This window comes from Danio rerio, chromosome 20, assembly GCF_049306965.1.
Source record: "Danio rerio strain Tuebingen ecotype United States chromosome 20, GRCz12tu, whole genome shotgun sequence".
Taxonomy (NCBI): domain Eukaryota; kingdom Metazoa; phylum Chordata; class Actinopteri; order Cypriniformes; family Danionidae; genus Danio; species Danio rerio.
Window position 1 is genome coordinate 32,192,723 of NC_133195.1, and position 14,610 is coordinate 32,207,332.

General features: G+C 35.7%; 2 protein-coding genes across 4 annotated transcripts in view; one reads left to right on the forward strand and one right to left on the reverse strand.

Annotated features, from left to right (window-relative positions):
• Positions 1–13,094, forward strand: part of fmn1 (formin 1) — a 43,806-nt gene extending 30,712 nt beyond the window's left edge. For all 3 annotated transcript variants that reach the window (XM_073933354.1, XM_073933353.1, XM_073933355.1), the window contains 6 exons: positions 1,608–1,728; positions 6,635–6,727; positions 9,514–9,565; positions 9,749–9,898; positions 11,882–11,963; positions 12,141–13,094. In XM_073933354.1, the coding sequence (XP_073789455.1) occupies positions 1,608–1,728; positions 6,635–6,727; positions 9,514–9,565; positions 9,749–9,898; positions 11,882–11,963; positions 12,141–12,185 (543 nt within the window). In that variant the 3' untranslated portion in view covers positions 12,186–13,094. The remainder of the gene's footprint in view (positions 1–1,607; positions 1,729–6,634; positions 6,728–9,513; positions 9,566–9,748; positions 9,899–11,881; positions 11,964–12,140) is intronic.
• Positions 12,720–14,550, reverse strand: grem1a (gremlin 1a, DAN family BMP antagonist). The gene is given in 2 exon segments (NM_212852.3): positions 12,720–13,953; positions 14,445–14,550. A coding segment is annotated over 1 exon segment (534 nt). The 5' UTR covers position 13,953; positions 14,445–14,550; the 3' UTR covers positions 12,720–13,418.
• Positions 14,551–14,610: the final 60 nt, after the last annotated feature.

Genomic DNA, 14,610 nt, shown 5'->3' on the forward strand with positions numbered 1-14,610 from the left:
AATTTCAAAATTAGAATTAAAGGTCATTTGGTGGGCATAAACAGAAATAAAATGTTAAATGAAAATAAATTGCCTCATGTCACATTTAGTCATTATATTTTCTATAAAAAAGGTATTAAAACTTTTCAAAACCTATGAATAAATATACACTATTTTTTTACTTTGAGGTTTCTAATTAATCATTTCATACAATAAACAATTCATTAAATAGATCAAATATGACATTAAATATATTTAGAATGTTAAATAAATGATATTCTCTTTTTTAATGAACTTTTTGTTCATCAAAAAAATCCAGAAAAAAAAAACTGTGATTTTGACATTGTAATATGTTTTGTGCACACCAAATGAGCATTCAGAGCGATGTTGGAAATTCAACACAAGAATAATTACATTGGAAAATATGTTTCAATTTAAAACAAATTTATGTTTTAATATTATTTTACAATATTCTGTTTTTTATTAAATACATGCAATCTCTTGGTGAGCACACTTTAAAAGGATATTAGTTGCTTTACTTAAATGTGAATAAACCCATTAATACTTCGAACTGTTGAGTTGACTTAATTTTTAGAATTATGCACATAGTTCATTTATTTTAAAAAAGTAAGTAAATGAACAATGTGCAACTGGTTTACTTTTTTTAAAGTAATCATTTTTAAAAGTAGAATGAACGAACCAGTATTTGCAGTGCACAAGACTATAGAGTATAGAGTACACTAAAAAAGTTTTAGTCTTGATTTCACTCAAAAAAAATAAATACTTTTTATGACAACGGGTTCCATGTAACCGAGTTAAGTTACTCTAAAGAAATAATATTTATTTTAGTGAACTTAAGTTAGTGACATAAATGTAATGTAATGTTGTTTAGTCCAATCAACATAACATTCATAATTTAGCTTTAATCTGTTTAGTTATTGAACTTATCTTCTTAAAGTCAAGTACTATTTTGGGCTTTCTGCCTGAATTTTGCTTACCCAAATTCAAATGCGTCCCAAATCCACATGCAGAGGTGTAAATGCAAAAGTTTGGTTTCATTTTAAAGAAAACCCTTTGAATTTTCATGAAACACTGTTGAACTTGATTAAAATCATTGTAAATGTTGTCCATGTTATAGTAAACCCCTCCAAAAAAAGAGGCGCTTTTTTGTTGTTGTAAACTTATATTTGAAAATGTATCTTTTAGGTTCCGTGTGGTCTAGGTTGCTGTAATTAATTTTGGTGGTTCCTACACATGTCAGTAATCAAAGGAAAAAAGAAAAATGTCTCTGTCATAATCTATAAAAAAGTTATTTTATTCCAACTGATGAGAGAACTGAACCACTTATTGGGGTATTGGGCCAGTATGGACCTTTAAAATTTAAAGAATGTGGAAGTAAATGCCGTCACATACTCGGTACCAAGTACGTAGAATAATGTAGGATTAAATAACTAAATAGATTAAAGCTAAATTATCTTTTGATTTAATATGCAAACATAACTGAATTGTTTCATTTAAACATAGGTACATTCTTTAGACCAACTAAAGCTATAATTTTTTGAGTGTTGTAAATCTTTTCATCCTCATATGTCATCATACTCTTATATATCTCTTTATCCTCTCTTCAGAATGCTGGGACAGAAAAGAGCATCTTTCCCCTGCCTGAACCTCAAGATGTTTTCCTTTCCTCTCAAGTGAAGTTCGATGACCTCTCTAAGGACCTCAGGAAGCTGGGCAGAGACTTGACAGGTAAGAATTACCAAAAACACTCTCAAGGGCTTCGAAACCGATTTCAGCGTGCCACTGATTTACTGTGGCATCAAAAGAAGCGAGATTACATGGGTTTGGCAGGATGGATGACCGCAGCCCTGCAACATGGCTCCAGCTGAATACTGAGGACTTTACAGCATCTGTTAGCAACAACTCATTATTAAACCACATTAGATCAGGTGGAATATACGGACGTGGTTTTTTTTTTTTTTGCGTATGTATATTTGCGCACGCACAGATGCGGAGACGCAGTGGAGTCTGTGTGATTTGGCCCTGGCGCCTTTTAGATATGACTTTAATCCTGCCCATCAGATGCTCCAGGCATTGTGTGATTCTCCTGCTCTGTCGGAGGGGCCAAAGGCTGCAGTGCTTTGGCGCTTATGTAATCTGAGAGAAGAGCAGCTTATCGCTGGCGGGATGGGCTTTATCTGTGTAGAGATGCACCGCCGTTCTCCTGCTACACTGTATCAGTGCGTGTTCAGTGTGGCCCTGCAGATGTGTGCCCCAGATTCTTTTCTTTACCTCTCAACAAGCCTTTCTTATCGGGCGACGGAGAGACTGCCAAATCTGCCCCATCGCGCTCTCCCTTTTTTTGTGCTGCTGTTTGAACTCCCCTCATGACTGGGAGAGAATCATGTCTTTGTTTTTAAAGAGGGTTTTTATGCTGTGTTTGTCCGATTTCTTTTCTTTTACGACCCCACTGAGGTTTTGGCTGCTCAAGGTGACCACATTTGTCTGCGATGTAATTCCGCGGAGCAAGAAAGTGCTGCACTAATCAAATTAGTCACTGTATGCCTACACGGAAAGGGAATGTCCCTGTTATTTTATTTTCCAGAGACAATTATGACAGCACTTCTAATGCTTGGAGTCTCCACTGCTGATTCATCTGGCTTGCGTTTGAGACATCTTTTTGATCTCTTTGTGATCGTTGGGGCAGTGGTTTTGGCTCGCCGTTGAGGTGCACAGTCAAGAAAACCTTTATATAGCTCTGATACTCCCGGAAACAATGTATATGAGGATCTGACCGATCTAAATGAATCTTTCATGTGTAGAAATGCTGTGGAAAAGAGTCCCTGCTACTTCATTGGCAGCTGTGTTCACAGTTTACACAAATGCTCAATGAAAACAGTAGTGTGTGTAGTGTTATCTGGAGGGAGATGCAGATGGAGTGTGTCCAACAGTGCCGGGTTCCCATCAGGGTGTATTATGACTGGGGCAGGAGACTGGCTCCTCTGATCCTCTGATTGGACGGCGAACAAACAGTGCAGCGTAGGTCCACGGGTGGTACAGGGACTATCTGAGGATGTGATCAGAGGTGCATCAAAACAGATCCGACCCAGAAAAAAGACATTTGATAACCTCTGACTCTGTCACAGGTGGAGCTTTAGTTCTGCTGTTTTCTTCTGGGTTAAGAACAAGTGCAAACAAAAGGAGTTTAAAGGGGTAATTCACCTGAACATGGAAATTTGCTCAAGCTCAGAAGATAAATGCCTCTGATTGGTCGATGCATACATAAGCTTTACTGAGTGTGTGTGATCTGATGATGCACTGTATGCATATATTACATTATCTATATGTAATGCCGCAAGACTGACTCTTTTATTCATCCTTATATTTTGCGACAGAGATTATAGATTTAGGTGTCGATTTAGCACACATATCTTAAATTTGCTGGGCACTTTTGTTCATTTTAGTATCACTTTTTGCCCCAAGCCTCCATTCATTTTATAACTGATCTAGGTATAAAAAGTTTGGAAAAGTCAAGGTTTCATAACCGCCAATTTTTTTTGCTATACCATTCCTATAGTATGTGTAAGATTTTTTTATTTACATTTTTTGTTTGTTTTTTAGGATAACAGTTTCTCCAGCAGAAAAGATAATCAAATATGCCATTTTTTTTTCAAATTGTAAAGAAATAAGTCTTTTTGAAACAAATGAAGACAGCAGAAGTCAGTGACTCATTTAAATGAGTTAGCCTGATGTTTACTGCACCAAAATATGTTAAATGTTTCTCAAAAAAAGTATATTGTGTTCAAAGGGGAAAAAGTTTTTGTCTTTTACCCAGACATTTAAAAAACACATTCTAAAGCAGTAATCACAATACCATTAACCTGTGATTTATATACACTTTAAAATTCTAAAAGGTGTTTATAATTTTAGGAAATTCCCCCATTAACCACTCATAATCAAAATCACTTTACTGTACTCATTTTTTTTACAGATGTAATCATTATTCACTGTGCTGATGTCATAATTAAGGTACTAACAGCATTGCTTAATCAGCAGGCTCTATCATCAGTGTGCAAATCATCAGTACACAGTACTCATTCAACCACAACTACATTATGGTTGCTTTGCTGGTAAAAAAAAAAAAATGAAAAAAAGGCCAATTTATGACTCACAATTTGGCCAGTGCCTAGTGATTTCTAAAATTTCCACATATATTTTTGTTTATATAAGTAATGTTGTGTAATTTATTTTAAAATATGTGTTTTAAAAGAAATTGTAACACTTACCAACACTGCATTCCCCTTGTTTAAAAATACAATTTAAAAAATAAATAAATACTGAGATGTGAGATTTAAAATTCATTCATTAATTTTTTTTTTAGCTTAGTCCCTTAATTAATCAGGGGTCGTCACAGCGGAATGAACCACCAACTTATCCAGCACATTTTTACGCAGCAGATGCTCTTCTGGCTGCAACTCATCACTGGGAAACACCCATACACACTAATTGAAACACATACACTAAGGACAATTTAGCCTAACCAATTCACCAATACCACATGTCTTTGAACTGTGGGGGAAACTGGAGCACCCCGAGGAAACACAAGCGAACACGGGGAGAACATGCAAATTCCACACAGAAATGTTAACTGACCCAGCCGAGGCTTGGGCCAGCGACCTTATTGCTGTGAGGTGACAGTGCTACCCATTTCACCACTGCGCCGCCCCGAGATATGAAATACAGATTTTAATATATTTTAATTTGTGATTATGATTCCAAAGCTCTTTTTTCAGCATCATGATACCCAAAACTTAAAAAAAATTGTAATATGCTGAATTGTGTTTGCAAGAATGTTAAAGTGATCTAAGAGTTAAGCGGCTGATTATTCATGATTATAAATGTCTGTTCTGTGATTTTTGATCAATTTAATACATCCTTCTGCTAAGTAAAAATATTAATTTATGTATAACACAAAATATACTGAAACTTTTAAAATGCATTTTAAAATTTTAATTAGTGTCACTAATAATGCCCGAATCACCGGTCTTTATCACCTTCTATACTTGTGAAACAAAATATTGGTTTAGCCTATATTTAATTATACTTAATTTTCTTAGCATTTGCATTCCACTATCCCTGCTCATATTTTCTAAAACAATAGCAGGTCGTTTCCATTAATGCAATGCACACTCATCCGCCACTTTATTAGGTACACTTTACTAGTACCAGGTTGGACCCTCTATTGCCTTCAGAACTGCTTAAATCATTCATGGCATAGATTCAACAAGGTACTGGAAATATTCCTCAGAGATTTTGGTCCATATTGACATGATAGCATCACGCAGTTGCTACAGATTTGTCTGCTGCACATCCATGATGTGATTCTCCCGTTCCACCACATCCCAACGGTGCTCTATTGGATTGAGGAACTGATGACTGTGGAGGCCATTTGAGTACAGCAAACTTATTGTCAAGAAATCAGTCTGAGAGGATTTACACTTTATGACATGGTACGTTATCCTGCTGGAACTAGCCATCAGAAGATGGGTATACTGTGGTCATAAAGGGATGGACATTGTCAGCAACAATACTTATATAGGCTGTGGTGTTGACACAATGCTCAATTGGTACCAAAAGTGTGCCAAGAAAATATCCTACACCCCATTACACCACCACCAGCAGCCTGAACAGTTGATACAAGGCAGGATGTTTCCATGCTTTTTATGTTGTTGACACTAAATTTTGACCCTACCATCCGAATGTTGTAGCAAAAAATTGAGACTCATCAGACCAGGCAATGTTTTTCCAATCTTCTATTGTCCAATTGTGGTGAGCCTGTGCCAATTGTAGCCTCCGTTTATTGTTCTTAGATGACAGGAGTGTCACCCAGTGTGGTCTTCTGCTGCTGTAGCCCATCCACCTTAAGATTGGACGTGTTGTGGTTTCAGAGATGCTCTTCTGCATGCCTTGGTTGTAACGAGTGGTTATTTGAGTTACTGTTGCCTTTCTATCAGCTCGAATCAGTCAGGACATTGTCCCCTGACCTCTGGCATCAACAAGGCATTTGCACCAACAGAACTGCTACTTACAGGATATTTTCTCTTTTTCGGACCATTCTTTTTAAAGTTTAAATATGGTTGTGCATGAATATCTCAGTAGATAAGCAGTTTCTGAAATACTTTGACCAGCCCATCTGGCACCAACAACCATGCCATGTTCAAAGTCACTTAAATCACCTTTCTTCTCCATTTTGATACTCGGTTTGAACTGCAGCAGATCGTCTTGACCATGTCCACATGCCAAAATGCATTAAGTTGCTGCAATGTGATTGGCTGATTAGAAATTAGCGTTAACGAGCAGTTGGACAGGTGTACCTAATAAAGTGGCTGGTGAGTGTACATGTACACTTATTTACTATAAATCCACTTAGTAAGAAAACATATGCATTGAAAATTCTACAAGCTTCAGTGTGGCATTCATTATTTAAGATTTTGGAATAAAAAACGCTCATGGTGGTCTAACATTAAAATGTCAGACTGTTTAATTTTGGATAACATATGGTGTTAAAGATTATTTTACAATGACTGGCCTCTGTGAGTTGGACCCAGTCAGGGACTTTACTCTGACCCAATGTTATTGTTTTTGTCTCGTACAGTTTGCGAAAAGGACGTCCTAACTGTGTGTACCAACTCGTCTCAAGAGCACATTCATCCCTTCCAGGAGAAAATGGACTTTTTCATTGCCAGCGGTGAGTTATGTTATAATGCCAGAGATTATCCCGCATTACCTTTCAGAAGAGGATCTTTATTCAGAGTTTTTAAGTCTTCTATTTATGGGCTCTGTCACATCGGCCAATCCCTCACGTCTACCCTGTTCAGATATGAAGTTTAGTTGGTCTCTGAGACAATCCGTCTCTCTAGATGATTGATGGAGAGCAGAACAAAAGTTTGTTTAGATGGTACGCAGGATTGTTTTGTTGTGCAGATCGTATGCAAAGATGTAAACTGATTGTCGTTTACTATAGACGACGGCAGCTATGGTGAACTAGACAAACATGTTTTATTCTGTTTGTAGTTTATGTAGAATATAACGGCAAGTGTAAACCAAAGCTTCTCTTTTCTTCGCATTCTTCCTACTACAACCATTTGATTGTCTCGACTGCGCTGATAAGAAGGCACACATCCTGCAGTCATGAAGAATATCTGCTGTGTGCCCTTTTGGGCACCTGATAAGCGTCTGTGACTGATACCTGAAGACCGATACAGAGATTGGAATCAGGGAGACTTTGGCAATGAAGGAAACTTGTCAGTATAGGAGAAACTACAATTTTGACATTTTCTCAGAAGTAAAAGGCTGGGAATTTGGTGCAATATTTGTTTTGGTAGTGTGACTGGTATATGAAAAGCTCTGTTTTTACCTACACTCAAAAACATTTTTGCTGCTTGTTTTAACTACTTATTTAAAATGAGCTGAAATTCTTGAGTTTTCTGTTTTTTAAGGGGGCAGCTTAAATGTTTTATGTTCAATCAACTTAAATTTGTTAAAACAATTAAGTTAACTTTCTCAATTTAAGACATGAAAGAATTGTGTGAAATCCAGCTTTTTTACAGTGTAGTATTCTCTTGTATTTCCTGTGTGACCCGATGAAGCCCATGTAGGTTGAAACGTTGTCCTATTTAATTAGATTTTTTCTTTTGACTTTTTTTATTGTGTTTGGCTTGATCGAGGACCTGCCTTCAAAAATTTCCTAGATGTGAGCACACTGATGTTTTTCTTGCTATACTGTATATTGTTACCAATTATTTTTAGTCATTAAGGCTCATTTGAGACCCATTACTCTTTCCACTAGACACTATTAACATAATCTTATCTATGCATCTCCGTGGTTAGGATTTAGTCGAGGTCTTTCACATTTATTTCATCACTGTCTATATTAGTTTAGTGGGAGCACTCGGCAGCATATTTTCAATTAAAGTTGAGAACATAACATTATGTGCAAAATTAAAGTTTTGCATAAAACATTTGTGAATAAAGCACTGTCTCCATCCAATGTGTTCGAGAGAACAAAATGGTCACTTCCTGATAAACTGGCATATTAAGAATAATTATAATAAAAAATTCACAATCCCCTTATGAAAATTGAACCATGGTTTGTTTGAAGAGCTCAGATGCAAAAACCTCTACGTGCCATCTAAACTTTTCTTCTAAAATGAGCATTTTCACAGTCTCCTTTGTTTTTGTTCAGCTATTTCTCTTAAAAAGTGATGAAAAGAACCAATAAAATTTGATTTACTGTACATAAAAATAGGAGCCAGGAAAAAAAATGGTCATTTAGAAGAAAGTTTCAGATGGCACTTGGAGGTTTTTGCATATCTACAGTGCATCTGGAAAGTTTTCATTCATAGAGCTTCACTTTTCCACATTGTTTTTCGTAATAGCCTTAATCCAAAATGGATTAAACTCATTTATTTTCTCAAAATTCTACACACAACACCCCATAATGACAATGTGAAAAAAGATTTTTTAAATTGTTGCAAATTTATTACAAATAAAAAACCTGAAAAATCACATGTACATAAGTGTTCACAGCCTTTGCTCAATACTTTGTTGATGCACCTTTGGCGGCAATTACAGCCTCAAGTCTTTTTAAATATGATGCTACAAGCTTGGCACACCTGTCTTTGGGAATTTTTGCCCATTCCTCTTTTCAGTACCTCTCAAGCTCTATCAGGTTGGATGTGAAGCGACGGTGTACAGCCATTTCCAGATCTCTCTGAGATGTTCAATAGGATTTAGGTCTGGGCTCTGGCTGGGCCACTGAAGGGCATTCACCGAGTTGTTGTGAAGCCACTCAATTGATATTTTGGTGGTGTGCTTTGCGTCATTGTCCTGCTGGAAGGTCTACAGACAATTCCTTTTTGTCTTCTTGCTTGGCTTTGCTTTTGACATGCACTGTCAACCCTGGGACCTTATATAGACAGGTGTGCAGACCACATTACACATAGACCACATGAAGCTGCTGAAACATCTCAAGAATGATCAGTGGAAACGGAATGTACCTGAGCTCAATTTCTCAGCTTTTTTATTTTTAATAAATTTGTAACGATTTCAAAATCTCTTTTTTCACATTGTCATTATGGGGTATTGTGTGTAAGATTTAAGGAAATAAATAAATTTAATCCATTTTGGAATAAGGCTGGAGCATAAGAAAATGTGAAAAAAGTGAAGCGCTATGAAGACTTTCTGGATGCACTGTAAATTCTTACTTTATAGTAAAATTGCAGTAACCATTTTTTGTGCATTGACTTCTATTTTTATAACTGTCATTTTACAACAGTTACGGTGGTAAAACTATGGTTAGATTAGCCAGGTTAGATTATGATTAAATTTAATTGTTAATTTGAGGTTAGCATTATGGCCTACTATGGTTACCCTAAATTATCATGGTTTTGCAACGTGGCAAAGATTATGATCCAGTCTAAATGAAAATGTGTAAACTGCATAATTGTGAATACACATATTTTCATTTCACAGCACAGAAAGAGCTGATCACCATGGAGCACCAGGTGGTATCAGCTCGTAAAAGGTATAAGGACATCACACTTTGTGTCTTAAAAATATACATGTCATAAACTTTTTTTGCTATGACAAAGAAACTTTTGTTGAATGAGATTATTAAGTGAATTATGAAAACAGCTTCTTTGTGGAACAATTGATGCCAGTTTATTTTAACAGTGTACTGTGCGTTATTATGTATTTTCTTCCCCAGCTTCTCTGACCTAGTGGAGTATTTTGGGCTTAAGCCACGTTCTGGAGAGCAAGAAGTTGTGCCTGGCAATGTGTTTACACTTTGGTTTGAATTCTGCAATGACTTTAAGATCAGGTGGAAGAGAGAGAACAAAGTCATATCCAAACAGAGGTGAGAGGCATCTTGGGTATCTGATTTTCTGCTTTGCAACTTCTCTAAACAAGACACATGCTGCGTCCCAATTTACACCCTAAAAGTAGCCTATACTTTTATGTAAAGGAAAAATATGTACTCTTGGGTGTGTAACAGAAGAGTATGCAAGCCTTGGAACAGACTACTTCCAAGTTAACAGATCGTTGTGTTGCTTAGTTATGTGCCTAGTCAATCATTCACACATCATCCACATTTATGTCATATTTAATTTCCTACCTTATTGGAGCAGCAGCAGTAGGATAATCTGCCATTCACGAGTCTTTCATGCAGAGAAATCTCCTCAGTTTTTTGGATAATTGTGCATTCAGAAAGAGAATGTCTTTATATAAGTTCAGTATTGTAGCTGCAGATGAAATATAACACAGAAGACGCGGTTTAAACATGTTCCAGTTGGCCAGATATTGATTAACAATTTGATTAGTCATTCAAACATCTTTGCCGAAGCCTCGCTACTTGACGGTTGGCCTCGCGCCTCCATCATGTTTGTAGTTTGTTTACATTTTTTATCCGCGTTTGTAGTTCTAATCGAATTCACGCCCAACGCGCAATATATTGTGGACAATATCATCAGTAGGAGTATGGGTCCTAACTTTACACTTTAAATTTTTACCAAAAATAGTAAACCATCGGGAACCTTTAGCAAACTCTTTTCAACACACAAAGATTTGGGACATATTAATTCTATTTTCGAATACTAGTATTTGGGTTGGTTAGGATGGACTATTTAGCATGGTTCGAAAGTACTTGTCTCATTTTTAACAGCCTGCTATTATAAAGTGTAAAAATAACCAATCAAATAAGGCTTTAATTATTTAAATGGGCAAATTGTAAATGAATGAGGCCAGTTTGTTATTTGCATATAGGCTACAGCTTTAAAAAAAAACAGTTTTAACAGATTGGCAAATTTGTGTTTGTTTTTTTTATGATGGATGATAATAAATTGGCATTTAAAATATTTAAAGTATTTAAAGAATTTTTTCATATTTCTAAAATTCTAATCTCATTAAATTATATAGGAAATTGTAATAACTTACAGCTTAAGTGTACATTTGTAAATAAACATACATATTTGTTAACAAAATAGTATGATAAGCACTGCAAATAAGCAAACTGATTAAACTGATTATTTTCTCGTTTACTCTTGTTTGTTTAACTGTCATAGAATTCTTATCAATAAATCTTTTAAAAAGAACATGAAAAGTTGCTATGTTCTATATCAATATGGCTAAAAACTATATTCTGGTTTAATAATAATAATAATAATAATAATAATAATAATAATAATAAAGGAACTTTGCTGTTTTGAAGAGTCATACTTTAAATAAAATAATCCAAACTTTTTTAGAGTGAGATGCTAATGGTCTAATCCAATTTAATGATTTATGCTAGGCTACGCAAAAATTGCTCCCTCCATGGGGATCGGCTGAGTGGATTAAAAATTGGTAATACTCAATTTATCTGTTTAATTGGAAAACCCAAAAAGTTAAGGAAACTCTAACCATTTAAGGAAATCGATTGCAACAAGCCATTTGTTCAAAAACTAATCGTAATGAGTACTGTAAAACCCAATAAATGAAGAGAACTCAAACCAACTGAGTACTGTAAAACCCAATAAGTTAAGGCAACTAAAGCTGTTTGAGGAAACCGATTGCTACTAACCATTTGAGTAAAAAAAAAAATAAACTATTTGAGTGCTGTGAACTTACTCCATTTAAGTTGAGGTAATGAGGTATTTAATTAACCCATTAACTTTAACACTGAGTTCAAAACTCTTTTCGAATAAGTAGAATTAACTTTCAGTCAATTTTCAGTTAACTAAGCTCCTTTCATTTCATTAAGGTGACCGTTTTGCAGTGTATACGGGTTTATTCATGAATGATATAAAAACTTGCTGGGATTGTAACATTATGGTCAAATAAACTACACTCTTTTTAACTTCAGACTTAAAGAAGCCCAACAGTCAGTTCGCAACATGACAGCAGAGAAGAAGATTGAGACGAGAAGAGCACATGCGAATGGACTGGTAAGAGTAAGAGAAGTGTGGGTGGCAGATTGATAAGCACTTAAACACTAGTCACCATTGTACTTTCATGAATAAGCTTTTTCTGTCAGCCCAGACTCCAAACTCTATTGCACATAATGCAAGCATAGCTGTTTGTTTTGAATAACTATGTCAATTGATGTGTGTGTTTAATGACAGAAAGAGAGACTGCGTATGAAAGAAGCAAGTCTGACCACCAGCTAACTGTTTCCAAAAAGGCTTGTATTGAAGACCCAGCTGATTTTTGGCAAGGTCAGAATGAAGTGCACCAGCTTGTGGGACACTTTTCTCCAGCCTGAAAGTTGCAGGATGACTGCCTGTCTGTCAGTGTGGATTGTGTGTATGATACAATAATCTTTTAGCTCACTTGGATATGTATGTTCTAAATATTCCTAATGGTTCAGATATGAGGTGAAGTTTTTAAATGAATGTTCCTTAAAAATAAAGATTCCAAAATTATGTTTTCCCAGTGGAACCACTCCATAAAGAACTGTTTAACCTTTTAAATAACCATTTTTGTTAATGGTGTAAAAAACATTTTAGAAATCTAAATCATTTGTTCACGCCTTAAAAGAACATTTTGATCAATGGAAAGGTCTGGTCAGTAAGGGTTCTTCATGGAACCATTAAAGCCACCTTTATTTTAAGAGTGTATTACAAGTTCACTTACTCTGCTTTATAATCTTCACCAGTTTGTATAATTAAGGGTTCAAATAGTGCAAATTGAAGACAGCAATCTTGGCATTCAACTTAGAAAAAAGCAGTCACTTTATTTTGCATATTGAGTAACAAAAGTTGAGTATTTTTTATGGCCATATTAAGTCATTACATAACATAATGTACATTTACAATCATATAATTTTAAACTATAACTGTTTTATTCAGCACATCACACCTTTTTTATTGACGACATGTATGTGGATTTATCATTGAATCACAGTAATTTTGTTCCTTGTAAATGCAGTACTGTACAAAATGTTCATTGTTATAAAAAAAATGTTTGCATGCATTTCATTTGTCACCTGTATTTTCTTCATCAGGCGAATAAAAAAGATTGTAAATATGGCACCACATATATTTGACAACACAGATATAAAAGCCAGCAAAACATTACTTGGTATATTTGGGTCTTGCTTATTTACACCCATATAGCCTTATGTGTGCGTTTATGTATCTTACAAATCTAGCCACAGAGTACTATATTTGCATCAATGTGCAAATCTTCCTCCACACAGTGGAGAATAATATAAAAATATGTCTAATTACAACTACAGGCTACTTATAGTACATTAAATTGCATCAGATGAATATCTTCACAATATTAAGACTGTTGTTTTGACTAAACAAACACATATCAATGATATATGTCAAGCATGTTAGTCAAGACAAACGCACGCATGTAGCCAACAACAACAACATCAGTCAGTGAGTTTAGGTTTAATCCAAGTCGACAGAAGTGCAGCGGCACTGTTTGACACGCCGCACGCGCTTTTTCTTGGTGTTGGGAGTTTGACCGGGGCAGAAGAGCGTGTAAGTGACGGTCGTAAAACTTTTGGGCTTGCACACGGAGCACGACTGGAACGCGCCATCCTCTTGGTAAATGTGTCGAGGGATGTAGAAAGAGTTGCACTGTCCGTAGCAGAAGCGGTTGATGATGGCGCGCGGTTGGCATCCGTCTTCGTAGATCATCAGCTTCAGCGGCTGCGTTTTACACCAGTCGAGTTTGAGATACCGGCGCTCCGTTACGTGTAAAGCCTCCTGGCTGGAGTCCAGCACCTCGTCCCCGGCTGAAGGCGGTCCCATTCCCCTGGAACCGGCCTGCGGTGTCTGCGGTGACTGCTCCGACTGGTTTGGACTGTATTTATTTGGGTGAGGAATGGCGCCTTGAAATCCCCCGGTTCCCCTGATCCTCGCCGGATTGCAGAGCAGCCACAAGACCACGATAGTGACAGCTAATGCGTCTTTAGTCATCCTTTCACATGGAGAAAGGAACAGAACATTCATTTCAATTCAATGTAAACTAAATCATAGGCTATATATATATATATATATATATATATATATATATATATATATATATATATATATATATATATATATATAGTAAACATTTGAATCATAGGCTTTTAAAGTTGTCATTGGATAAGAATGGGTGTTGTTGAATATTTTATTACTTTGATTAAAAGTTTTGATCCACTTCAAATGTTGACTACTGTATACATTGAACATATTTGTCTTTACGAAAAAAAAATACATAATGCAGCTTTTATATTAAAGTTACAATAATAAAAAAATATGTAATAAACATTTCAACCCCTCTCCCTCAAAAAAAGCTTGTTCTAATTTCCTACATATTTTAACCAGTTGCTACTGTCTTCTGAAATCATATGAATAAGTAATTCTTTTTAATTAAGATAAAATGTTTGTTTTTCAAATAAATATTCAGTTGATGTGCAGACTTACCTCAGTTTAATAGTGGTTTAAACGTCTGCTATGTTCACAAAGGTCTTTGTGCACCATAACAAACTACAGATAAAAATAGACTGAACCAAATGATCCAGAATTCCGAGTCAGAGTCAAAATAAGGTATGGAGCTCTGTTCTGAGCGCTGACGTTTAAGAGAATGCAG